This window comes from Salmo salar, chromosome ssa09 (genome assembly GCF_905237065.1).
Source record: "Salmo salar chromosome ssa09, Ssal_v3.1, whole genome shotgun sequence".
NCBI lineage: Eukaryota > Metazoa > Chordata > Actinopteri > Salmoniformes > Salmonidae > Salmo > Salmo salar.
In genome coordinates, this window is record NC_059450.1 from 31850435 (window position 1) to 31878420 (window position 27986).

Genomic DNA, 27986 nt, shown 5'->3' on the forward strand with positions numbered 1-27986 from the left:
AGTAAACCAATCAATCTTTTTATTCTATAGATGAAGTATGACAGTGAAATGAAAGACAAATATGATGCCCATGTTAATGACTTGAATTTCAATAACTTCACAAAACATTCAATGTGGAATAAGTCATGATGTTTTTCTTTTTAAATTATTTCCTTTTTTGTTCAAGGTACCTCTCCTTGGTTTATCCAACTTCATTCTTGCTCCTAGGGAGAAAATGAGGAAAAATTCAACACTCAAACAACACAATAATAAGAACATGCATTCTATACTAGTAGGATTGAGAATAATAGCAATAGCTTGTGGCAACAACAATACATTCAATAAAATGGACATATGGACAATATTGCTTTTGTTGTGGCTTATACAATGCTGCTCATCACAAAAGTACGATATTATTGTCAGCACCCCTCATCAAGAAAGTAAAACACAATAGCTGGGAAATATTTTGCTGTTGCCAATGGTTACCTCCAAAAGTTCAAACAACCCAACTTGCCCCTTTCATCCCTCCATTAGTTTCTAGGCAACATAGTGCTGCACTTCAAACTGTACCACTGATACTCTACAAATAAACATCCTCTTTCTCAAATAAACTATTAATATTACTGTGTTACTATGTGCCTAATATTCTTGGATTGATTATACAGTATAAATATTATTGATTATAAATATTAGTAAGTATTGTTTTTTCTTGATATGGTAACATTGCTAAGTGTAGCTGTTATAAATCTAGTAAGTGTAACAGCTCCATTTGTCAACGTTGTTGAAATTGCCATATCAAGAAATGACTTATCAATACTGTATGTCATTTTTATTTTTATTTGACCTTTATTTAACCAGGTAGGCTAGTTGAGAACAAGTTCTCATTTGCAACTGCGACCTGGCCAAGATAAAGCATAGCAATTCGACACAACAACAACACAGAGTTACACATGGAATAAACAAAACAAAGTCAATAATACAGTGGAACAAAAGAAAACAAAAAAAGTCTATATACAATGAGTGCAAATTACGTAAGTTATGGCAATAAATAGCCCATGGTGGCGAAGTAATTACAATATAGCAATTAAAACACTGGAATGGTAGATGCGCAGAAGATGAATGTGCAAGTAGAGCTACTGGGGTGCAAAGGAGCAAGAAATAAATAAATAAATAAATACAGTATGGGGATGAGGTAGGTAGATAAATGGGCTGTTTACAGATGGGCTATGTACAGGTGCAGTGATCTGTGAGCTGCTCTGACAGCTGGTGCTTAAAGCTAGTGAGGGAGATGAGTCTCCAGCTTCAGAGATTTTTGCAGTTCGTTCCAATCATTGGCAGCAGAGAACTGGAAGGAAAGACGACCAAAGGAGGAATTGGCTTTGGGGGTGACCAGTGAGATATACCCGCTGGAGAACGTGCTACGAGTGGGTGCTGCTATGGTGACTAGTGAGCTGAGATAAGTCGGGGCTTTACCTAGCAGAGACTTGTAGATAACCTGTAGCCAGTGGGTTTGGCGACGAGTATGAAGCGAGGGCCAACCAACGAGAGCATACAGGTCGCAATGGTGGGTAGTGCATGGGGCTTTGGTGACAAAACGGATGGCACTGTGATAGACTGCATCCAGATTGTTGAGTGTTGGAGGCTATTTTATAGATGACATCCCCAAAGTCGAGGATCGGTAGGATGGTCAGTTTTACGAGGGTATGTTTGGCAGCATGAGTGAAGGATGCTTTTGTTGCGATATAGGAAGACGATTCTAGATTTAATTTTGGATTGGAGATGCTTAATGTGAGTCTGGAAGGAGAGTTTACAGTCTAACCAGACACCTAGGTATCTGTAGTTGTCCACGTATTCTAAGTCAGAGCCGTCCAGAGTAGTTATGCTGGACGGGCGAGCAGGTGCGGGCAGTGATCGATTGAATAGCATGCATTTAGTTTTACTTGCGTTTAAGAGCAGTTGGAGGCCACGGAAGGAGAGTTGTATGGCACTGAAGCTCATCTGGAGGTTAGTTAACACAGTGTCCAAAGAGGGGCCAGAAGTATACAGAATGGTGTCGTCTGCGTAGAGGTGGATCAGAGAATCACCAGCAGCAAGAGCGACATCATTGATGTATAAGAGAAGTGAGTCGGCCCGAGAATTGAACCCTGTGGCACACCCATAGAGACTGCCAGAGGTCCGGACTACAGGCCCTCCGATTTGACACACTGAACTCTATCAGAGAAGTAGTTGGTAAACCAGGCGAGGCAATCATTTGAGAAACCAAGGCTGTCGAGTCTGCCAATAAGAATGTGGTGATTAACAGAGTCGAAAGCCTTGGCCAGGTCGATGAATATGGCTGCACAGTAATGTCTCTTATCGATGGCGGTTACGATCTCGTTTAGGACCTTGAGCGTGGCTGAGGTGCACCCATGACCAGCTCTGAAACCAGATCGCATAGCGGAGAAGGTATGGTGGGATTCAAAATGGTCGGTAATCTGTTTGTAAACTTGGCTTTCGAAGACCTTAGAAAGACAGGGTAGGATAGATATAGATCTGTAGCAGTTTGGTTCTAGAGTGTCACCCCCTTTGAAGAGGGGGATGACCGTGGCAGCTTTCCAATCTTTGGGAATCTCAAACGATGCAAAAGAGGTTGAACAGGCTAGTAATAGGGGTTGCAACAATTTCGGCAGATAATTTTAGAAAGAAAGAGAGGGTCCAGATTGTCTAGCCCGGCTGATTTGTATGGGTCCAGATTTTGCAGCTCTTTCAGAACATCAGCCATCTGGATTTGGGTGAAGGAGAAATGGTGGGGGCTTTGGCGGGTTGCTGTGGAGGGTGCCGGGCAGTTGACCAGGGTAGGGGTAGCCAGGTGGAAAGCATGGCCAGCCGTAGAGAAATGCTTATTGAAATTCTCAATTATAGTGGATTTATCAGTGGTAACAGTGTTTCCGAGCCTCAGAGAAGTGGGCAGCTGGGAGGAGGTGCTCTTATTCTCCATGGACTTTAGTGTCCCAGAACTTTTTTGAGTTAGTACTACAGGATGCAAATTTCTGTTTGAAAAAGCTAGCCTTAGCTTTTCTAACTGCCTGTGTATATTTGTTCCTAACTTACTTGAAAAGTTGCACATCACGGGGGCTATTCGATGCTAATGCAGAATGCCACAGGATGTTTTTGTGCTGGTCAAGGGCAGGCAGGTCTGGAGTGAACCAAGGACTATATCTATTCCTAGTTCTACATTTTTTGAGTGGGGTGTGCTTATTTAAGATGGTGAGGAAGGCACTTTTAAAGAAAAGCCAAGCATCATCTACAGACGGGATGAAGTCAATGTCATTCCAGGATACCCCGGCCAGGTCGTTTAGAAAGGCCTGCTCGCAGAAGTGTTTTAGGGAGCGTTTGACAGTGATGAGGGGTGGTCGTTGGGTCGCAGACCCTTTACGGATGCAGGCAATGAGGCAGCGATTGCTGATAATTGATAATTTGTGTGAGATTGGAGGGCATCAAGCTTAGATTGTAGGATGGCCGGGGTGTTAAGCATGTCCCAGTTTAGGTCACCTAGTAGCACGAGCTCAGAAGATAGATGGGGGGGCAATCAATTCACATATGGTATCGAGGGCACAGATGGGGGCAGAGGGAGGTCTATAGCAAGCGGCAACAGTGAGAGACTTGTTTTTGGAAAGGTGAATTTTTAGGAGGTAGAAGCTCGAATTGTTTGGGTACAGACTTGGATATTAATACAGAACTCTGCAGGCTATCTTTGCAGTAGATTACAACCCCACCCCCTTTGGCAGTTCTATCTTGGCGGAAAATGTTACAGTTAGCGATGGAGATTTCAGGGTTTTTGGTGGTTTTCCTAAGCCAGGATTCAGACACGGCTAAGACATCCGGGTTGGCAGAGTGTGCTAAAGCAGTGAGTAAAACAAACTTAGGGAGTAGGCTTCTAATGTTAACATGCATGAAACCAAGGCTTTTACGGTTACAGAAGTCAACAAATGAGAGCACCTGGGGAGTGGGAGTGGAGCTAGGCACTGCAGGACCTGGATTAACCTCCACATCACCAGAGGAACAGAGGAGAAGTAGGATAAGGGTACGGCTAAAGGCTATAAGAACTGGCCATCTAGCACGTTCGGAACAGAGAGTAAAAGGAGCAGGTTTCTAGGCACGATAGCATAGATTGAAGGCATAGTGTACAGACAAAGGTAAGGTAGGATGTGAGTACATTGAAGGTAAACCTAGGCATTGAGTAATGATGAGAGAGATATAGTCTCTTGAGACATTTAAACCAGGTGATGTCATCGTATATGTAGGAGGTGGAACAACATGGTTGGTTAAGGCATATTGAGATGCTCTACAGTGAAATAAGACAGTAATCACTAACCAGGACAGTAATGGATGAGGCATATTGATATTAGAGAGAGGCATGCATAGCCAAGTGAACATATGGGTCCAGTGAGTGGTTGGGCTGACTGGGGACACGGCAATTCAAACAGTTAGCAGGCCGATGCTAACAAGCTAACAGTTAGTAGGCCGGGGCTAAACAAGCTAGCAGTTAGCAGACCGGGGCTGGTAAGCTAGCAGTTAGCAGACCGGGGCAGCAAGCTAGAAGTTAACAGACCGGGGCTAGCAAGTTAGCCTTTGGGGGAAGTCGCGATGGGAGTAAGTCTGTTTTTGCCTCTTCGTGCGGTGATGTCGATAGACCAGTCGTGGAATTAGTAGGGTTCCAAGTAGCTCTAGGTAGCTAGTAGGCCGCGGTTAGCAGAATGGGCCTTCAGCAGACGTCGCGCCTGAGGGGCCTGTTGGAATCCTTGGGCAGATTATGTCGGTATTCCAGTTGTAGAGGATCGGCGGGGTTCCGTGCCCCGTACCGGCAGTAGAAGGGGTCCGGATATTGTAGCCCAGGAGTGGGCTTCGGTGGTAGCACAGGAGCCCTGGCCGGACTAGCTTCAGGCTAATTGGTGCTTGCTCTGGGATGGAAATGCTAGCCAGGAGTAGTCACCTGGGACTGTGGTTAGCTAGTGGCGAAGATCCAGATGAAAATGTTCAGAGTTTGCGGTAGGAATCCGGGGGGGAATTTTTTTTATAATAATAAGTCCGTTATGCTCTGGTTTGAGTCACGTTGTTCGAACTGGCGAGAGCTTGCCGAGTTAAAGGTTAGCTGATGACCGCTAGCAATGGTTTGCTGACTGATAGCTGGTAGGTAGTTAGCTGGCTAGCTTCAGTTGAGGGATTCCAGTTCGGAGGTAAATAGAAATACTTTAGAAAAAAAACAGATCCACGCCACATTGGGTGAGGCGGGTTGCAGGAGAGTATTTAGAAGTTGAGGTTTAGGAAAATATTTTTAAGATATGCGAAGAAAAAGATGTAAAAAGATATATACAAGGGACACGACAACACAAAGACGTCTGACTTCTACGCCATCTTGGATTCTGTATGTCATTGTTCATACTACAGTCTGTTAGTCTGTTAAAATCTAAGGGTTACTACTGTACTCTGTGGGAAAATGAAAACACATTTGCAAAGCTGAAAATCTCCCTACAAAAAGGCACTGTAGTGAGTGCAACAGTTCTAACAGTCTTATATCACTATGACATAACATAAGCCTAACAACTACTGCGGGGGTTTGAGATCAGCTTTATTTCTGGCACAGACAATTCATCGTTTTTCCCACAGTTTGATATGAAACTATGTTCTTGAAGAAATATTCCACTGTGCTCCAAGATAAATACTAAGGGAGAACTCCTGAAACAAAGGCTATGCCACGGTCCCATCAAACATTGATGTCTAGTGCTAGCTGTGCCACTAGAGATCCTGGTTCGAGTCCAGGCTCGGGAGACCCATGGGGCGGCGCACAATTGGCCCAGCGTCTTCCGGGTTAGTGGAGGGTTTGTACTCGGCCGGAAAGTCCTTGTCCCATCGTACTCTAGCGACTCCTGTGGCGGGCCGGGCGTATGCATGCTGACACGGTGGCCAGGTGTACGGTGTCTCCTCCGACACATTGGTATGGCTGGTTTCCGGGTTAAGCAGGAATTGTGTCAAGAAGCAGTGCGGCTTGGCTGGGTCGTGTTTCGGAGGACGCACAACTCTCAACGTTCGCCTCTCCCGAGTCCGTACGGGAGTTGCAGTGATGGAACAAGACTAACTACCAATTGGATACCACGAAATTGGGGGGGTGGAGGGGTAAAAAAAATAAGCGCTACAATAACTATATTTTTCACATCTCGGCTACAGTTTGCTTGTTGTATAAACATACAAATATTTACCTCAAAACAGAAAATCAACATTGTTTCTGATATTAGAATGGGCAGAATATTTATACCACCAGATAGTCCTGTCTAGCTGCATGATTTGCTGTGGTGCAGGCAGGCAGGCCGGATTTTAACCGTATTAACCCGATAAAGCTTAATCAACAGGGATAGGAATTGGCCATGCCAGCTCAAGTGCAGGCCATATGATGATCTCCTTGTGGATTTCGATTAAGGGGCTCAATGCTCACAGGGGTCACTACACTGAACCGAAGGGGGTTTAACCAGGAGCACATGGCAGCCGAGAGTTGGGTTAAGCAGGGGGCCTGCAGTACAGTGGGGTCACAAGGTCATGATTAATGTGTAGGCTGTCAAAAGAGGGTGTCTGCTTAGCACCAGCAGACCCAATTGTTAATGCTACGTAAGCCAACCGAACCGACCCACGTCACCCATACAACTGATGATGAGAAAAAAATAAGACTGGACGATTGTAGTCCGTCTGTGGATGACTGTCACTTATGATGAATGATAAGCTCTCATGCATGCGGATAGATTATTAACGACAGTGTAATATCTCAAATCAAATATATTTGATCACATGCACCGAATACAACAGGTGTAGACATTCATATAAAATGCTTAATACGATGTCTTTGCAAAAAAATAAAGGAAATAGTAAGAATAACGATGATATATACAAGGAGCACCTGTACTGAGTCAATGTGCAGGGATATGAGGTAGTTGAGGTAATTGACATAATATGTGCATGTAGGTAAGGGTAAAAGTTACTAAGTAATAAGGGTAAACAAACAGAGTAGCAGGAGACTAAAAACAGCCAGCTTCAGTCAGGTGATTCTAGCAATCCCTTCTGTTTAGTTCTAGTCGGGCAGCTTAGTCTCCCATTCTGAGGACCCCCACTTTTCTTAGTGAGTCATTGGTCAAGGTCACGCCAAATACTTATCACATCTCCTTTAGCCTATCAGTGGCCTTGATTCCCGGGACTTCAGTTAGTCTATGACCCCAGCACGCTGTGTGGTCAGAAACGTGCTTTCCCCATCTTGATGAGCACATCCAGTTTTCCCTCCTGCTGAACTTTTCCTCCTGTGGACTGAATCCCTGTATGTCTGATGTTTAATTGTGCGTGCATCTAAACGACCACATAGTTAATGCAAGTTCTCTCTGAACATGATTCTCAGTTATCTGAACCATGAATGGTCAGATTTGTGTGTGATGTGAACATCTTCCATTTAACTCCACTTAACCTGTATATCCGCCTCATCCTTGTTCTGACCGGACATTCTGTAGTGGTTACTACCGGTCTTAAGCCAGCACCTAAGGTTTCTTATTACATTCATGGTTCTTCAATTCTCTACAACCATACCCCTATTTTTCAAGCAGCGTATGTGAAGAATGTGAAAGTGTATGAGTAGGACTGGGTGGTATACTGGTATTGATGCACGGACCGGTTCGGGTTTTTACTTTAACTTCTATAACGGTATTTGAATATTTGGTGTGTTAAATGTGATATGCCATGTGTAATGTACATTTTGGTAGTTTACACTGCTACTTGAGTCATCCCTCTCCACCTCTATCCATGCCGCCTTCGACATAGACCTAGCCCCAACTCATGTCACTGACGGAGCGCATTTGCTGGTCCTCAACCACGAGACACTTGCGTTCAGTCTGCATGGTCAATGCAGCATATGCAACAATGTTGATGAAAATGATGCAGCTACCACTTTTCCTAATATAAATCCACAAGTGTTCTATAATTACTTTGTTTGTGTTTCTTACTTCTGCAAACAGCTAGTTTGTGTTTCCTTAACAAGTTTAAGTTAGAGCGTGTTAGTACATTTATTAGCTAGCTAATTAGCGGCTAAGTCAGATCAAATGTAGCTAGCTAATACAGCCTGATACCAGTGATGGTGTAGGCCTAAATCAGCATGTTGCTTGTGTAACAGTATCTTCTAACAAAGAGGAATAGGCAACGCATGAATATGTTGGCTACATGGGCTGCCTTTCAAACACATAAAAGACACGCCCTCCTCCACTTACCCACACCTTATGCCCTTGGGGGAATCCCTGTTGCCATCTTTGCTGCAGCCACAATTAGCCAAGCAAGGGATGTTGGCAAAGTATGCCCCCCACCCCTCATTTATGATCGAGTTTGCGAGTGTACAATTCTGTTCACTCCGGGGCCTGAAACACCCTATAATTCAATTTGGGATGATTGTACAGCTGCTAAGAAAAGTTAGAAATTGTGCTTCTAATACAGATGACGGCACAAACACGTATTGTAAAAGATGTTTTTGTTTGGTTAGCTTTTGGAAACATTAGCTAGCGCATACAACTTTCCCTGACATCACACTCGATTTACCTGATATCATCGGATGACTAAAATTCGACGTCTTCGGATGCATTGTCTTCTAGCCAAGATATGAAACGCAATCATAATTGACTGTAGTGCACAACAGCTACTGGTGGTTCCATGATAACTGAAAACCCAACCATGGGACGAACGAGTGACAAAATGTATTCATTCTTCCCTCGCCCTGCAAGTGTCAACTCATCATACATCATGATATGTCATTAGAAGTGTCCACTTAATTTGAGGGCTGAGGGTGTATTTTATGTGTTTGGAATGCAGCCATGAAGAAAAATGTAATGTAGCCAAAGATTATCTGGTCCCCTAGAAAACACTGACCAACACTATGGTTCCTACCCTGTAGCAATAACTTCTCCCTGGCATGTCAAACAACAAAAAGCTCACTATTATTTATATTATAACTATATAATTAGAATAAATATATTTACATGATTCCAAAAGTTCACCCAAGTGTTTTGATCTAAATCACAAGTCAAATCGCAATTGCAACATATTTGGTTAAAAATAAGGCATAGATTTTTTTGCCGATATCATGCAGCCCTACATGGCATTATGGAAATTATCTGAAATGAGTGCAGGAAATGCAGAAATAGATAAATGCAGGAAATTATTGTTGGTTGAAGTTTTATTATTTTATTATTATTGTATTATTGAAAAACATAAAATAATGTCAAACACCAAAAATGTAATTAAAAAACAAATGCGGAGATATGTTTGCCATATTGCCTAGCCCAATGTGGGTGTGTGGCATCAATATGCATGTGTGTTTGTGTGCTTTTGTAGAGTGTGAGTATGTTGGAGTATCAGTGTAGGATGTGTGAGTATGTGGGTCCGGTCACTGTGCATAGAGCCAGTACAAGTCAGTGCAAAAAAAGGGGGTCAAGCAAATAGTCCGGGTAGCCATTTGATTAACTGTTCAGCAGTCTAATGGCTTGGGGGTAGAAGCTGTTCAGGAGCCTTTTGGTCACAGACTTGGCGCTCCGGTACCGCTTGACATGCAGTAGCAGAGAGAACAGTCTATGACTTGGGTGGCTGGAGTCTTTGACCATTTTTAGGGCCTTCCTCTGACACCGACTGGTATAGAAGTCCTGGATGGCAGGGAGCTCAGCCCAGTGACGTACTGGGCCATAGGCACTACCCTCTGTAGCCCCTTGCAGTCAGATGCCAAGCAGTTGCTATACCAAGTGCTGAAATAGTATAGAGAAATGACCCCTATGACTCAGACTAAACTACTAATCCAATTGGCCAATCCAGACACAAACCACCACTGGGATATATCATATATATGGGGCGGCAGGTAGAGGTTAAAGCGTTGGACTAGTAACCGAAAGGTTTCAAGATCGAATCCCCGAGCTGACAAGGTAAAAATCTGTCGTTCTGCCCCTGAACAAGGCAGTTAACCCACTGTTCCTAGGCCGTTATTGAAAATAACAATTTGTTCTTAACTGACTTGCCTAGTAAAATAAATTAAAAAAAATATACAGGTCATTTTTAAAGTTTTATAGCTAATTTCCTGCAATTCTACACATTTTGCCATGAGGCTAAGATCAAATGTAGCAGTTTTAAAGCAATGTCCTACATTTCTACACATTTTTCCATGGTTTATGACATGTTCATTTGCTATCTGGGGGCCCCCAACCTGGGGCACGTGCCCTGCGTTCCAGGTTGGTAATCCAGCCCTGCTGCTACAGACAGCCCCACAGCTGCTGTCTATCCAGCATGATAGGACTGGGCATGTTATGTCTTTTGAGGGACTATACATGTCAAATGCAGAGTCAATTTAACAAGCATTTTACAATAGCCCTCAGCCTTTTCTGTGGAAATAGTGTATTGTGTGCATTATTTAATAATGTAATGCAATGTGAGGATGAAGTTACATATACTGTTACAGATACATTCTAAATGTTGAAAAGTACCCTGAGATCGTATAAAATGCAGATTAAATTTAAGTTTGTAGCATTGTCTTTTCCCTATATGTTACAATAAATGTATAGCAAGTTATGCCTTTTCCCAGAGGCTCCGACCCGTTCAGTCTAGCTCCATACGAGAGCTTATCTATTTTTTTCACCATGCATGCTGTTAAATTAATTATATTTTAGCTATTTGACACCTTAAACATTTTGACAATGATAAATTATGTCTTTGAATATTAATTTACAGTCCTTAGAAAGTGTTTCACTCCTTTCTCTTTGGGGATTGCACAGGTGTTAACATGTATGGCTAATTGACAAGCTGAACCAATTAAGGCTTGGCAGAAATGAATAGAAGCCTAATACATTGTTCAAATAACTCTGCTATACCTGCAGAGCTGCACATGGGATGTGCATGGAGCCACAACAATTATCTGCATTTAAAGACTATTTATTTACCTACTCATTGTCTAAATAAGATTCTGTATATTTACTAACTTAGAATAACTTCTATCTTCCGTAACAAGGGCAACTGTTATCATAATTCTTCACTGCCAGGAGGACCTAGTCTTAGTGATTGTTACTTCAATAAATATTTTCACACCATTGTGCCAATCAGAACCGTATTGTGTTGGCTCAGGTATTTTATTTTTTGCATTGTCATTTTCAGCAACTATGCTGGATGCGCAACTAGGCCAGCACAGTACAGCTTAGCTTTGCTTTCTTCAGCTTGGCTCAGTATGGTGAAAGGGCATTACAGTCCTGTCTGTCTCCAAGCCTGAACCTGTCAACCTCCAAACCCACCAATCCCAGCTCAACTCCTCCCTCGGCCTGGCCCGGAGCAGTTGCTATGAAACAATCTTGCATAATTCATTTACCAAGCTGCATGCAAATATGTGGACAATTAACCCCTTTTGTTTGCATAATAAACGTGGATATTTAATGGGAGCTCATCTGCACGCACGCTGCTGGCAGGAACAACACAAAGCAGTGGTATTGTGAGAGAGGCGGAACACACACCCAATTTCCATCCTCTCTCTGCAATCATTCCCCCCAATACCTGATGTTATAGACGTGCTAGATAGAGACTGAATTAGCCCTAGCACTGCTACACTACTGTAATTACAACTCTGCATGATGCACCAAGAGGCCCATTGATGTGCAGATGAAGATGGCCTGTGTGTGTTGCTCTGAAAGAACCCATGTTTTGGTTGTGCTCCATCAAAAGAACAGCTGGGTTGCCATTTTCTCTCAAATTAGATTTCCACTGAAGCACTGTGCTGTAAAATTCAAAGGCGCATTATCAAAGTTGTTCCCCTTTCATTTATTATAAAGAAGAGGCATGAGGGCAGAGTGACAACTAAATCTAGAGCGATTCAAATTTGGGCGAAAGGAGGGAAAAGCTATATCCTCTTTATTATAAATTTGAAAGGTTGAAAAGGTAAATGGTGGCTTCTATAAGTTTTCCATCATACACAAAACAGCTGGTATGACTCTGGGGATTTGGACCTGAACTGAAAATGATATTAACTAGTACATATCTGGGTAAACGATTCAAAAATGTCAAATCTACTGCTAACATATTCAACTGCTATACTTCAATGTGTGGGGGGAAAAAAAACAAGAACTGATTAATTGCCAAACCAATAACTAACCAAGTGTTTCTCCAGTCTTCTCAATTGAGATGACATACTTGAATAAATCCCACTCACACCTTCTCAAACTAACAGATTAAAAAAAAAGGAAAATAGCTGAAATGCTGAAGAAAACCCCCCAAAATGAATAAGTAGTTAAAACTCAGGTGAAGTTATTACCTCTGTGCAGTATCCTGGGCTTTCAGCAGTCTGTGTAGCTCCTCTCCCTCTCTTTCTCTGTTTGTTTTCATATGGCAGTTTAAAAAAAAAGAAAAAAGAGGGTGTTACTCCTTTGTGGGGAAACAGTGGTCAGTGATACCCCTGCCATCACGTGGAGAGACACTGGAGAGCCCAAACATAGGCTCCACCCTCTTTGGAACGCAGTGCCCTGAGGATGACATGCAGGGTTAGGGTTGAGGGATAGGGTAGAGCAAGCAGAGCTCAACTCCCCTGAAACCTCACTGCCATCAGGACATCCCCAGTCCCAACCCTGTCATCCAATCAGAACAGTCATAACATCCCAGTAATGAACAGAACACTGGATATGTAGAATACTCCCTCACATACAATCATAAGAGAGCAATCTACCTAATGCTGCATATGTGTAGCATACTCCCTCACGTCCAATCAGAACAGGGCTCTACAGTGCAACCTTTTTACTCACATACGCACCTAAATATTTTGCTGTGCGACCCAGAATTTAATTTGGGAGCATCAGTGCGCCTAGAAAAATCAAGGATTCGAGCGTTATTACATCAAGTATTTTAATTGTGCTCCTAAATTTCCTGCATAATAATCTACGTAATACTGGCTATGTGTCTAATTAGTTGTTTATTACATCAAAACTATGAAATAACACATATGGAATCATGTAGTAACCCCCAAAAAAGTTAAATCAAAATATATTTTAGATTCTTCAAAGTAGCCACCCTTTGCCTTGATGACAGCTTTGCACACTCTTGGCATTCTCTCAACCAGCTTCATGAGGTAGTCACCTGGAATGCATTTCCAACAGTCTTGAAAGAGTTCCCACATATGCTGAGCACTTGTTGGCTGCTTTTCCTTCTCTCTGCGGTCCAACTCATCCCAAACCATCTCAATTGGGTTGAGGTCGGGTAATTGTGGAGGCCAGGTCATCTGATGCAGCACTCCATCACTCTCCTTCTTGGTCAAATAGCCCTTACACAACCTGGAGGTGTGTTTTGGGTCATTGTCCCATTAAGCGCAAACCTGATGGGATGGCGTATCGCTGCAGAATGCTGTGGTAGCCATACTGGTTAAGTGTGCCATGAATTCTAAATAAATCAGAGTTTCACCAGCAAAGCAACCCCACACCATCACACCTCCTCCTCCATGCTTCACGGTGGGTACCACACATGCGGAGATCATCCGTTCACCTACTCTGTGTCTTACAAAGACATGGCGGTTGGAACCAAAGATCTCAAATTTGGACTCATCAGACCAAAAGGACAGATTTCCACCGGTCTAATGTCCATTGCTTGTGTTTCTTGGCCCAAGCAAGTCTCTTCTTCTTATTGGTGTACTTCAATAGTGTTTTTTTGCAGCAATTCGACCAGGGAAGCCTGATTCACGCAGTCTCCTCTGAACAGTTGATGTTGAGATGTCTCTGTTACTTGAACTCTGGGGGCTGCAATTTATTTGAGCTGCAATCTGAGGTGCAGTTAACTCTGGGTCTTCCTTTCCTGCGGCGGTCCTCATGAGAGACAGTTTCATCATAGTGCTTGATGGTTGTGACTGCACTTGAAGAAACTTTCAAAGTTCTTGAAATGTTCTGGATTTACTGACCTTCATGTGTTAAAGTAATGATGGGCTGTCATTTCCCTTTGCTTATTCGAGCTGTTCTTGCAACAATATGGACTTGGTATTTTACCAAATAGGGCTATCTTCTGTATACCACCCCTACCTTGTCACAACACAACTGATTGACTCAAAAGCATTAAGGAGGAAATAAATTCCCCAAATGAACTTTTAACAAGGCACACCTGTTAACTGAAATGCATTCCAGGTGACTACCTCATGAAGCTGGTTGAAAGAATGCCAAGAGTGTGCAAAGCAGTCATCAAGGCAAAGGGTGCCTAGTTTGAAGAATCTCAAATATATTTTGGTTTGTTTAACACTTTTTTGGTTACTACACGATTCCATATGTGTTATTTCATAGTTTTGATGTCTTCACTACAATGTAGAAAATAGTACAAATAAAGAAAAACCCTTGAATGAGCAGGTGTGTCCAAACTTTTGACTGGTACTGTATATCTGTGGAGAGGATTTTACCCAAAACATTTTACAGCCTTTTTGATCAGTGTTCATATTTTCCTTTTCAGCTACTGTGACAATTAATTCATACCTCATGAAGTGGTACATATCAAATATGTACATGAAACACAAACGCAGAGTTTTGGGAACAATTATCAAAATGCGTTACTGTTATTCAAACAATGCTACCTTATCATCTTGTGATTAACCACAGGTATAGACATATGCTTTTTGATAGAAACCATAGACAGGTTGTAATAAGTGTAGAGTTCTGAAAGGAGAGTCAAACAGTGTGACTTCCTATAGCCTAGTGTGATTTGGATTTATTCAGTGGAACGAGAGAGAGAGCAAGAAAGTAAGGGACCTGGTGTATCAGGGCTCAGAGCCTTTTCTAATGTCTGATTAGCAGTCAATTGTATCACTCCAAAGACAACTCAATTTTCATTGAGGGGAGGAGGGGGGGGGTCAGGAGGCAGGCAGGGCTGGAGGGATGACATGGTGACCCTAGTGAGCCGAGAACTGATAATTAGACTTTGGGTCAAAGGGACAGAATTATTTGGGTTGTATAGATAGCAGTCTCCTCAAGCCACATGAGATATTACATCCTGTTACAAATGGCACAGGGAATCCATGCGAGAGTGTTCAAAGTCAATCTTATATTGTCCACAGAAATCCCAATATTGAAAGCGCCAACTAACTAGGGACCAAATCATTTAATTTGACTCCTTTCGAAGGGAAGGGCTGTTCCTCAGTCTCAGCATTGCCTTCAATTTCAGGGTCTGGTTGAGGCCACAGCTCTAACATAGCATGATAATCATGTCTGATTCATCCTCGCTTTATTTCAGACAAGTTGGATCCCGGGTTACGGTTGGTCATATGACAGTCATGTCACTGTCACTCATCAAACGTGGTTGAAGTTAATGAAGGGTTTGACGTCTCCTGTGTATGCCCTTCGACTTGGCCCATAAAAAGTGCATTTCAGTGAGCTATGCCTATATAGGCTACTGTACGTGTATATGAGTGGAACCCTGTGTCCATGCAAACTCGCAGACAGACTTGAATAGATTATGGAAGCACAGGTATCCCAATCTATGAATCCATAGTCAACACAAGGATTTGTTTTAAGACGGTCATACCATGGATCAAGTAGCTATTTGATTTGGAATTTTAGGACCCTTTTAGGCATTTATAAAATATTGAATTTGGCCTTTACTACTATAGCCCATAGAAATGCATTGAATAACATTTATAAATGGCAAAAAAGACAGCCAAAAAAATATATCAACGGATAAGGTTTTGAAGGTCTGTCGTATATATCTAGGAGATAAGAAAGCTCAGGAAATATAGAGCCTTCCGTAAGTATTCAGACCCCTTGACTTTTTCCACATTTTATTACGTTATAGCCTTATTCTAAAATGTAACTAATGTGCCTTATTCTAAAATGGATAGGATTGTGTCGAGGCGCAGATTTGGGAAACATTTCTGCAGCATTGAAGGTCTTCAAGAACACAGATCTCTAGAGTTCCTCTGCAGAGATGGTTGTCCTTCTGGAAGGTTCTCCCATCTCTGCAGCACTGCACCAAACAGGCCTTTATGCTAGAGTGGCCAGACTGAAGCCACTCTTCAGTAAAAGGCACATGACAGCACGCTTGGAGTTTTCCAAAAGGCACCTAAAGACTCTCAGACAATGAGAAACAAGATTATCTGGTCTGATGAAACCAAGATTGACCTCTTAGGCTTGAATGCCAAGCCTCACAACTGGAGGAAACCTAGCACCATCCCTATGGTGAAGCATGGTGGCAGCATCATGCTGTGGGGATGTTCTTCAGCCGCAGGGACTGGGAGACAAGTCAGGATTTAGGGAAAGATGAACGGAGCAAAGTACAGAGATCCTTGATGAAAACCTGCTCCAGAGCACTCAGGACCTCAGACTGGGGCGAAGGTTCACCTTCCAACAGGACAACGACCCTAAGCACACAGCCAAGACAATGCAGGAGTGGCTTCGGGACAAGTCTCTGAATGTCCTTGAGTGGCTCAGCCAAAGCCCGGACTTGAACCCGATCAAACATCTCTAGAGAGACCTGGAAATAGCTGTGCAGCAACGCTCCCCATCCAACTTGACAGAGCATGAGAGCATCTGCAGAGAAGAATGGGAGAAACTCCCCAAACGTAACAAAATGTAGAAAAAGTCAAGGGGTCAGACTACTTTTTATTATTATTATTTTTATTTATTTTTACACACATTTAACCCCTGTTTGGGGAGGCACAAAACTACCTCCATGCTTCATTTCATTTTTTAAACTGGTTACCTTCATGCAAGCTGTAGAGCAAAACACCACAGATTTCGTGAGAATTTCGTCTTTCCATAGAGTGGTCATATTAGGTTGTAGGCCAAACCATTCAGATGTTTTCCATGAGAAGACCGATTTTCGGGATATCTCAGGGTCTGAGAAACAACACTGTAGCTCGGTGACCTTCCACCGCAGATGCGGAAGGTTGCCATAGGCGGATGTGGTGGATTGAGACGCAGCCCATGCAAAAAACAATATCTCCAGCTTACACTGACGGATTTTGATGGGGATTTTTTTATTATTTTACTTAGTTTGACACACCGATAGACTCTAGGGGGTTTTAATATGGCGATGGGCCACCACGAGAACAGCTTCAATGCACCTTGGCATAGATTCGACAAGTGTCTGGAACTCTATTGGAGGGATCCAACGCCATTCTTCCACGAGAAATTCCATAATTGTGCGTTTTGTTGATGGTGGTGGAATACGCCGTCTCAGGCGCCACTCCAGAATCTCCCATAAGTGTTCAATTGGGTTGAGATCTGGTGACTGACACACACACCCTTTAAACCCCCTATGCTCCTTTGAGATGCCTCTTTCAAGTCACTGAGTTCCCTTCTTCTAGCCAGGGTAGCCAAAATAATGGGCAACTGGGCATTTTCATACATGACCCTAATCATGATGGGATGTTAACTGCTTAATCAACTCAGGAACCACACCTGTTTCCTTTATTTTGGCAGTGTGTTGATGTGTGATGTGGTGTTGACTATTTGGCCATCGTTATGTAAACAGTCATTGTGCTTAAGTCTTATACACTTCTGTACATTAGTTGCATGCACATGTGAACAATGTAGCCCCGTTATTATATTGAAATGCTGAACAGTGTTACAGTACCATGATTGGACAGGTAAGATCACGCCAAGTAAACATTTGCATCTGAATAAATGTGTCTATGGAATCCTTCAAACAAAAGAGAAACCATGAAACTTTCCAGTACACAACCAACCCCTCCTCCTCCTCCTCCTCCTCCTCCTCTCTGCAGGCAGCATTGTATATTGTCAGTCCAATACAACAAAATGGTCTTGTCATATAAAGGTGTTTTGCTGTGAGACAGAAGCAGTGAAAAATCACAGGAAGCCAACGGAGGACAGATGTGCAATTATACTATTTTTACTGCCAGGAGCACAGTATGTGAGAGGGGAATTAGCATCACACCTGTGTATAATTGGTTAAATTAGCTTGTATAATGCCAGCTCTGAATAGTGGTGGACTTCAGGGTGTGTGCAATGTTAGAAATCCAGGGTGTTGTTTAGACTCCATTAGGAAACTTTTCGAGGGAGGAGAGTAATGGTCTGTAATCTTGAGGCTCGGGGCAAAAGAACACTTGTGTCCTCACAGTGGTGTTGACAAACAAGGTAAATCAGTTCAGTTAGCCGTACAGTAATGCTCATGTTACAAGTCAGAGCGAGAGAGGCTATATAGTTCAGTGTTTGAGACGCCTAAACTGAGTCTCATTACAATATACCATGCCTCGCTTCCCAATTAAATGAATCAGACTATGCATAGTCCTACTGTAGAATATTCTCATGGATTCATGGCAGGTTCTAGTTACTGTGTAGGGTGGCTACTGTACATCATCTGGTCAATGCAATAGGTGAAAAACTGAAGGAGGGACAGGGATAGATAGTATTATCTTATATTGAATGGTACTTACATACTTTACTTATGGAGGTGAAATGTGCCAGACGATGGCATGCCATAGCTCTCTGTTGTTCATGACAGCTGGTAGGTCCTCTGTTCTGAGACCAGTGTCTCGGCAGATGTTGCCCACGTTTCATGTGGTCATCCTGGAGGTCTTCGCCTATCAGGGTACCCGCAGTACGAGATATGCTGGTGGCCAGCTGTGATTGGGACATGAAAGGAAAACGTGGACATCTCTCTGACTTTCCTCAGCTACATATGGTTCAAGGGATGTTTATGAATTTTCAAAAGATCAATCTTGCCAAAGATCAATTTTTGGGCCATGATTCTGTTAATTCTGATCAAATGTCTCAGATTATGCACACACAAAAATTACACTTTCAGAAACTTAACCCACCCTATTTTATAATGTGACAAAGAGAATTGTGAAAAGAGGATATTCTGATACAGTATTCCAGTTTAACATTTGTCAAATGTCCTTAAAAAAAAACAAATCAGAAAAATATTAAAAATGTATTTTTTTTAGGCCCTTGACACTTTCAAAAGCCTGAAATAAAAGTAACTATCAAAAGGAATGTATTGTCTATTAGCGCCATCTATTGGTGCAGTGAGACCAAAACCTTTGGCGATACAGAGTTAATCATTTCTGCCCACCAAATGCAGAACATAGCCTTATGTACATACAATTCATTTAATCATAAAGAAGTTATGGAGCTCTATAAAGCAATGTATTCTTAAAGCATAGACAATTTTGGTTTTATGTAACCTGATGGACCCAGATACGTTTTTGTTATTTAATCATATGCTCTAATTGAATATTTCCCTTGACATGTGCACCACACCAATACTTTTTCACAGTACAAGAGTTCCAAGTACCGGTATTTCAGACAGAAATGTTTACCTGAATAAACCTATATAAAAAGACCAGAGTATGCATGTGAATCAAGTATGCTTAGAACATTGTATATGCTAGATATAAAGTCATAGGGCCTATGTCTCAGTTTGTTTAGTTTTTTTTCTTGCTTATGTACTGCTTCAGGGCCGGCTTAGGGACCCTATTTATTTTTAGGAACTCAGTCAGGGTGTCAACTTACTGTTGAGAGTTGGAAAAGTAGAATACACAAGGTGCAAGTTTGAAATTTGGTTGTGCATCAGCAATTTTTCTGTTATGTCAGTCACTCAATTAGCCATGTCAGCTAACAATTTTTAGATTGGTAAGTTAGTCTAGCCAGCTATCTAAATCATGGCCAAATACCAACCAGGCACATGCCCAGGGTCCCTGAACTCCACGGGACCCGCATTGAATTTGTCTCTCACTCAGATATCATTAACATGGCATAAGTCATGGCAAAATGGTTAGAATTGCAGGAAATTCAATTTAAAAGTGAAACATTTTCTCCACCCCATGGCAAAATGGGGGAGGGTCACTAAAATGTTTTGCCTGCAAGGTGGAGGGGGAAGCCCCCCAGTGAAATCTTGCTTATGGCCCCAAAAGACTAGAACCGGCCTAGCCCAAGATGTGCTCTTAAGAATAGGTTTAGGCTACTACATGATACTCACATTGTCTCTGTACCCATCATGAGGTTGCTACAACCTAGCCTATGAATGAAAGTTTACAACGTCAAAGTAACAGACAGTGACACATTTAATACTGCCTTGCACACTCTTGCCTGCATCTAGCTGATCTAGGGTGTAATCATTAATCCAACAGTTGAAAATTTGAGTTTCTATTGGGCAAATTCAGGTATGTTTATCCTTCTTTCGTTTAAAAACATTATTCAACAGAATTGGCAGAATGAATATACCCCTGATCACATGCAAACACAGTTCACTTTCATAGCAGCCACATAAAAACAGTACGATCAATTTGCTTGTTGTGTGTATATATAAAATTCCTTATCGCAACTATCTACACGCTCTCCTCCTCTCACCTTTTCCCTTCGCTTGTGGACTTCAGTGCACAACACATCAGCTGTCTGTGACCAGGCAAAAAAAAAAAAAAAAATCCAAGCCAAACCTTCATATTATGACCGCTAACCACTACACACAGCCTACATCGTTGTCACATCATAGTCAACATACTAGACCTATCGCGTTAGTAACCACCTACAATCATGCAGTACCTTGTACAGTCAGAAAGCAGTTTAGCAGCTACACCGGCAGGCCACGGTGGCAATAAATAAATCAAACCAAAAGTTTACCTTGACTTGGAAGAGTTCCGGCGTTGGATAGCCATAGCCGGCTAGCTAACATAGCATCCCTCTCTGAGCCAGGTGTTTGCATTCACTAACTAAGTGAAAGTAAAAATTTTATTTAAAAAAATACAACCAAATATAGCTAGCTAGCTCTGTCGATTCTCCTTTTTGTTCCAAAATGTTAAATTATTGTCTTTCACTCTCTTTGAGTCAACTACTCACCACATTTTATGCACTGCAGTGCTTGCTAGCTGTAGCGTATACTTTCACTACTAGATTAATTCTCTGATCCTTTGATTGGGTGGATATGTCAGTTCATGCCGCAAGAGCTCTGATAGGTGGGAGGACATCCTCCGGAAGTTGTCATAATTACTGTGTAAGTCTATGGGACGTGTGACAACCATGAGCCTCCTAGGTTTTGTATTGAATTCAATGTACCCAGAGGACAGAAACTAGCTGTCCTCTGGCTACACCATGGTGCTAACCTACAGAGGGCTGCTGAGGGTACTGTAGACCTTCATAGCAAAACAGTGTGTTTTAATCAATTATTTGGTGACGCTCATATATTTAGTATAGTTTTAGCTAAAATGTGTAACTTTTTTTTTTTAAAGTGTCACTATTTCCATTTTTATGAAATTCACTTAAGAGATATGGCCGTGTGTGACTCTAACCCTATAATAACGTGTATCAATGTATTCTTTTTGTATTATTATTTCTTGCTGGTATGAAAGATAAGCAGTGCTTGACTTGGGCAGGAGCTAACCAGAGCTGAGTACCAGCACCTTACATGTTCTACTGCTTGAGCTCCTGTTCCTCTTACAGAATATTAGCTCAAACGTATTGTGGAGCTCCTTCACCTAAATATAAACAGTACTGACACCATATTTCAGTCCCAAATCAAGCACTGAAGATAAGGTCCTTATGCTTCCATAACCGTACCGCAAGCAATGCTTGTTCATGTTCACACCGAGCGTCAGGTCTCTTAACAAAACTCCACCTTACATAAGACGCCTTCGTCCAATGACTCTTATGTGTAATGGAACCGAGGGTCACGATCAAGGACTTTCAACATGACTATAATTAAATTAAATCAAATCAAGTTTAATGGCTCCCCTCCCAGATCTTGTAGAAACATTAATATCAGTGGACTATATGCTTTGTTTCTGTTTTTATTTACATTTTCAGATAGGCTTTTATTCTGAAAATAATTAGCAGATTCTACCGGAAATCAACGTTGTGACTCTTCCCATTTCCGAATGTTTTGGTTCGATTTGAAATTTACCTTCCAAAGACGAAGGGCGACGAGGGAAATTTAAAATCATGGAAAAACAAACAAACTAGGTTAAGTCCATATAAATCGATTAAAAGTAAGATGGACGTTTGCATTCATTGTGTATAGTAGATAGCTAGATTTTAGCTATGCACTTCTGTAACATAGCTTTTTAATTAGCTAGCTACTTAGCAAGCTAATGCGTTAACATATCATTGTCATGTATTTTTTGAAAAGCACTAGAATTCACCGCTAAAGCTATCTAAATATCGAGAACGTCATTGGGTCGTTACACGAATGCGTAAATCTCGTTGCTACTTATTTAATACAGATAACGCCTATGAGGAAGACTTGGAAAAAATATGTATCTAAGCTGAAGCTATTTATAAATGCATACCCATAGCTCTGGTTTACCGCGCCACAACAATGTGCTGTGGCACGTTTCCCCCCAGTTTTGTTTAGTCATTGTATTCAGTATACTTTCGTAACTCACCAACGTGAAGATATTGCTAGAATAATTTAAAACTTTTCTCCGTCCACTAAAACGACTTGGGCATTTTATCGTCTGTATGCAACAGCAGCCCGCAATTGGGGACGTTCCTACATGTGGGCATTCCTGCATCTCCAGGAACACCCCCCCGAGTATCCCCTTGGTTCCTTCATGAACCACACCCCTCGAAAGTCCCTTTTGTTCCTGCATAACCCCCCCTTTTCATGCTTGTGTGAAACTTTTGGATGTGGGTCAAAAGGGAAATAAAAGTATTATCTGAGTTTGTTGTGCCCCTGCCTGTTGTGTACCGGTGTCCTCCTTAGGACTAGCTTGCTAAGCTAGCACACTGGGTCATTCGCTCCCGCCAGCTGAGCACTTGCCCTCGTCATCGGTAGCGGTAGCTAGCAACGGTTGTCCACCCCGCCTCTTCTGTGGGGTTTATCGGAGGTTGGCATCCAACGTTATGGTGCAATAACCGCATCTAGGTTATTGGACCTATAAAAAGAGGGGTTGAACGCCCAGAATTGCGGGTTGCAGTTGCACCCTTCTCGCTGCATGCTCATCCGACATGTGCATGGACCAGAGCTATACCCGGAGAGTGGGCCCTGGCCCACCTGCTTAAAGTAAACAATGGAGCCAATGTATTCCCAGACAGTTTCACATGCAAATAGCTATGATTATCTGTAGTGCCCAAGGAATGACATTCCATGCAACAGAAAGGTATTTGAGGTGCGCTCAATTCAGCTTGGAGTTTGCACTTTTGGGACTATTCCATTGGTTCCATTCTACAAGGCAAACTAGCATAAGTTAAGCACAGCTCCAGTATTTGACATGTATCAGACACAGCCTGGTATCTTGAAAGTTTGCTGATACAGCTATGACATTTATTTTTCAGGCAATTTTTTTCACGTGAAGAATCAAGGTCCTCTTACTATTGAAAATGAAGAGGAGGATTCGGAGATCCGAGCAGGAATACTTAATAGACTGTGAGTGATCAGTATGAAGGCCACTATGTTGTTGTAGTATAACATTTTATCACTTTTTTTCAACACTTTGACTTTGATGACAATGGTGAGAACACGCATGATCAAACCACCCTACCCAAAAGATAAGGTACTTATTTATTTACATTGAACTTGAAATGTCTTCTCTCTATTTTAAGGTTGTGCACTTTGTAAATGCAGTGAGAATTGTCCAGACAAATATGGCGAGAAGATCACACTTAAGTCACAGGAACTCACTGTGCACTACTTTTGCCTGGTAAGAGAGTGTGCGTGTTAGAATTACTCATTGTTCATGAATTATGGCCTAGCTTAAACCAAAATATCTTTTCATTGCGGAATACTATTACTCAAACAGTAATAATCTATTTGTTTTATCATTCAGTTGCTTACTGAAGGCACCTTAAATGTACAGAATGTTTACAATGTCAGATGAAAGGTGGCAACTTAAATTCCCTGGTTTTCCAGAAATCTTGGTTAGAGGACTCCGGATTTTCTGCTTATACCCTCCTGATTCCAGCAGTCCTCCAACCAGGATTTCCGGAAAACCAGGGAAATTATTGAAAGTTCCCGGAATTTTGCAATCCTATTCAGATGTTTTTATATTCCAGCTGATGTCAAGCGGCGTGTATCAGCGTGGAGAGGAAAACGAAGGGATTTATGGCTTCTTGGTGGATGATATTAAACAGGAGGTCCGAAGATCCTCCAGACTAGTAAGTTCATTCATATTGAGGGCGTATTTATTTATCCTACTTTCATTATAGGCAAGGTACCATTTAGCCCTTGATTGTTTACCAAGAGTCTACCTCTGAAAATAACATATAGTTTCAAGTTTTAATGTGACATGCACAAGTGCAGTGAAATGCCTTTCTTGCAAGCTCAAAACCCAACAATGCAATAGTCAATAACATTGTAATACAACAAATAACATAAATTAGATCAAAAACAAAAGAACTAAAAATAAAAAGAATACGAGAAAGTAAGTAAGAATACTATAAATAGGGCCAGTCAGTTCCAGTACCATATCTACAATGTGCAGGGATGCTGGAGTGATAGCTGTAGATCAGGGTTCCCCAACTGGCGGCCCGCATTTGATTTTATTTGGCCCCCCCAAGTTTTCTGAGCAAGAAAATTATTATGTTTTAGGCAAATATATAGTACCAGTCAAAAGTTTGGACACACCTACTCATTCAAGGGTTTTTCTTTATTTGTACTATTTTCTACATTGTAGAATCGTAGTGAAGACATCAAAACTATGAAATAACAAAGGTAGGGGTGGTATACAGAAGATAACCCATAAAAGACAGAGTCCATATTATTGCAAGAACAGCTCAAATAAGCAAAAAGAAATGACAGTCCCATTATTACTTTACGACATGAAGGTCAGTCTATCCGGAAAAAGTCAAGAACTTTCTTCAAGTGTAACATTCTCTGTTTCACGGAAACATGGCTCTCGGGATATGTTGTCAGAATCGGTTCAGCCACCAGGCTTCTCCATGCATCGCGCCGACAGAGATAAACACCTCTCTGGGAAGAGGAAGGACGGGGGGTGTATGCTTTATGATTAACGACTCATGGTGTAATCATAACAACATACAGGAACTCAAGTCCTGCTCACCCGACCTAGAATTCCTTACAATGAAATGCTGGCCATTTTACCTACCAAGATATAGTCACAGCTGTGTACATTCCCCCTCAATTGAACACCAAGACGGCCCTCAAGGAACTTCACTGGACTCTCTGTAAACTGGAAACCATATATCCGGAGGCTACATTTATTGTAGCTGGGGATTTTAACTAAGGAAATTTGGGAACAAGGCTACCTAAATTCTATCAGCATATTGATTGCACGACTCGTGGGGCTAATACTCTCGATCACTGCTACTCTAACTTCCGCGATGCATACAAAGCCCTCCCCCGCCCTCCCTTCAGCAAATCCGACCATGATGCCATCTTGCTTGTTCCGTCTTATAGGCAGAAACTCAAACAGGATGTACCAGTGACGAGAACCATTCAACGCTGGTCTGACCAATCGGAGGCCACGCTTCAAGATTGTTTTGATCACGCGGACTGGAATATGTTCCGGTCAGCCTCAGAGAACAACATTGACCTATACGCTGACTCTGTGAGTGCGTTTATTAAGAAGTGCATTGGAGATGTTGTACCCACTGTGACTATTAAAACCTACCCAAACCAGAAACCGTGAATAAATGGCGGCATTCGCGCAAACTGAAAGCGCGATCCATCACATTTAACCAGGGAAAGGTCTGGAAATATGGCTACATTTAAACAGTGTAGTTATTCCCTCTGCAAGGCAATCAAACAAGCGAAATGCCGGTACCTGGACAAGGTGGAGTCGCAATTCAACGGCTCAGACACGAGACGTATGTGGCAGGGTCTACAGGAAATCACAGACGACAAAAAGAAAAACAGCCACGTCACGGACACCGACATCACGCTTCCAGACAAACTAAACACCTTTTTTGCCCACTTCGAGGATAATACAGTGCCACCGTTGCGGCTCGCTAACAAAGACTGCGTCCCCCCCTCTCCTCCGTGGCTGACTTGAGTAAAACATTTCAACTTGTTAACCCTCGCAAGGCTGCTGGCCCGGACGGTATCCCTAGCCGCGTCCTCAGAGCATGCGCAGACCAGCTGGCTGGTGTGTTTACGGACATATTCAATCCCTCCCTATCGCAGTCTGTTGTCCCGCATGCTTCAAGATGGCTACCATTGTTCCTGTACCCAAGAAGGCAAAGATAACTGAACTAAATGACTACCGCCCCGTAGCGCTTACTTCTGTCATCATGAAGTGCTTTGAGAGGCTAGTCAAGGATCATATCACCGCCACCTTACCGGCCACCCTAGACCCACTTCAGTTTGCGTACCGCCCCAACAGGTCCACAGATGACGCAATCGCCATCACACTGCACACTGCCCTATCCCATCTGGACAAAAATAATGCCTATGTAAGAATGCTGTTCATTGACTACAGCTCAGCATTCAACACCATAGTAGCCTCCAAGCTCATCATCAAGCTGGAGTCCCTGGGTCTCAACCCCTCCCTGTACAACTAGGTTCTGGACTGTCTGATGGCCGCCCCCAGTTGGTTGAAGGTAGGAAAAAACGTCTCCACTTCACTGACCCTTAACACTGGGGCCCCACAAGGGTGTGTGCTCAGCCATCTCCTGTACTCCCTGTTCACCCACGACTGTGACGCCATGCACGCCTCCAACTCAATAATTAAGTTTGCAGACGACACAACAGTAATGGGCCTGATCACCAACAACGGCGAGACAGCCTACAGGGAGGAGGTGAGGGCACTCTGAGTGTGGTGTCAGGAAAACAACCTCTCACTCAACGTCAACAAAACAAAGGAGATGATCGTGGACTTCAGGAAACAGCAGAGGGAGCACCCCCCCATCCACTTTGAAGGGACAGCAGTGGAGAAGGTGGAAAGTTCCTGGGCGTACACATCACAGACAAACTGAAATGGTCCACCCACACAGACTGTGGGGTGAAGAAGGCGCAGCAGTGCCTCTTCAATCTCAGGAGGCTGAAGAAATTGGTCTTGTCACCTAAAACCCTGACATACTTTTACAGATGCACAATCGAGAGCATCCTGTCGGGCTGTATCACAGCCTGGTACGACAACAGCACTGCCCTCAACCGCAAGGCTCCCCAGAGGGTGGTGCGGTCTGCACAATGCATCACCGGGGGCAAACTACCTTCCCTCCATGACACCTACAGCACCCGATGTCACAGGAAGGCCAAAAAGATAATCAAGGACAATAACCACCCGAGCCACTGCCTGTTCACACCGCTATCATCCAGAAGGCGAGGTCAGTACAGATGCATCAAAGCTGGGACAGAGAGATTGAAAAACAGCTTCTGTCTCAAGACCATCAGACTGCTAAACAGCAATCACTAACTCAGAGAGGCTGCTGCCTGCATTGAGACCCAATCACTGGACACTTTAATAAATTGATCACCAGTCACTTTAAACAATGGCACTTTAAATAATGCCACTTTAATATTGTTTACATATCTTTCATTACTCATATCATATGTATATACTGTATTTTATACCGTCTACTGCACCTTGCCTATGCCGCTTGGCCATCGCTCATCCATATATTTATATGTACATATTGGGGAATTGTTAGATTACTTGTTAGATATTACTGCACTGTCGGAACTAGAAGCACAAGCATTTCCCTACACTAGCATTAACATCTGCTAACTATGTGTATGTGACCAATAAAATTTGATTTGAAGTACAGTGGCAAAAACCATCAAGCGCTATGATGAAACTGGCTCTCATGAAGACCGCCACAGGAAAGGAAGACCCAAAGGTACCTCTGCTGCAGAGGATACGTTCATAAGACTTATCTGCACCTCAGATTGCAGCCTAATTAAATGCTTCACAGAGTTCAAGTAACAGACACATCTCAACATCAGCTGTTCAGAGGAGACTGTGAATCAGGCCTTCATGGTTGAATTACTGCAAAGAAACCACTACTAAAGGACACCAATAAGAAGAAGAGACTTGTTTGGGCCAAAAATTACGAGCAATGGACATTAGACCGGTGGAAATCTGTCCTTTGGTCTGATGAGTCCAAATGTGAGATTTTTGG

The 27986-nt window shown here is 42.6% G+C and overlaps 1 protein-coding gene and 1 long non-coding RNA gene across 4 annotated transcripts in view; one reads left to right on the forward strand and one right to left on the reverse strand.

Moving 5' to 3' along the window:
• Positions 1-22477, reverse strand: LOC106611205 (uncharacterized). Its single transcript, XR_001330072.2, has 4 exons — positions 22352-22477; positions 18407-18593; positions 12308-12364; positions 1-203 (listed from the first exon to the last, which is right to left on the reverse strand). It is a non-coding gene; the product is annotated as an uncharacterized lncRNA (long non-coding RNA).
• LOC106611201 (G2/M phase-specific E3 ubiquitin-protein ligase) overlaps positions 21816-27986 on the forward strand; it is a 27026-nt gene continuing 20855 nt past the window's right edge. The window contains exons 1-4 of one of the 3 annotated variants that reach the window (XM_014211168.2): positions 21816-21955; positions 23244-23334; positions 23511-23608; positions 23961-24062. In XM_014211168.2, coding sequence (XP_014066643.1) covers positions 23289-23334; positions 23511-23608; positions 23961-24062 — 246 coding nt within the window. In that variant the 5' untranslated portion in view covers positions 21816-21955; positions 23244-23288. Of the gene's footprint in view, positions 21956-23243; positions 23462-23510; positions 23609-23960; positions 24063-27986 lie in introns of all 3 variants that reach the window. The other 2 variants (XM_014211169.2, XM_014211170.2) reach the window with 2 other exon arrangements.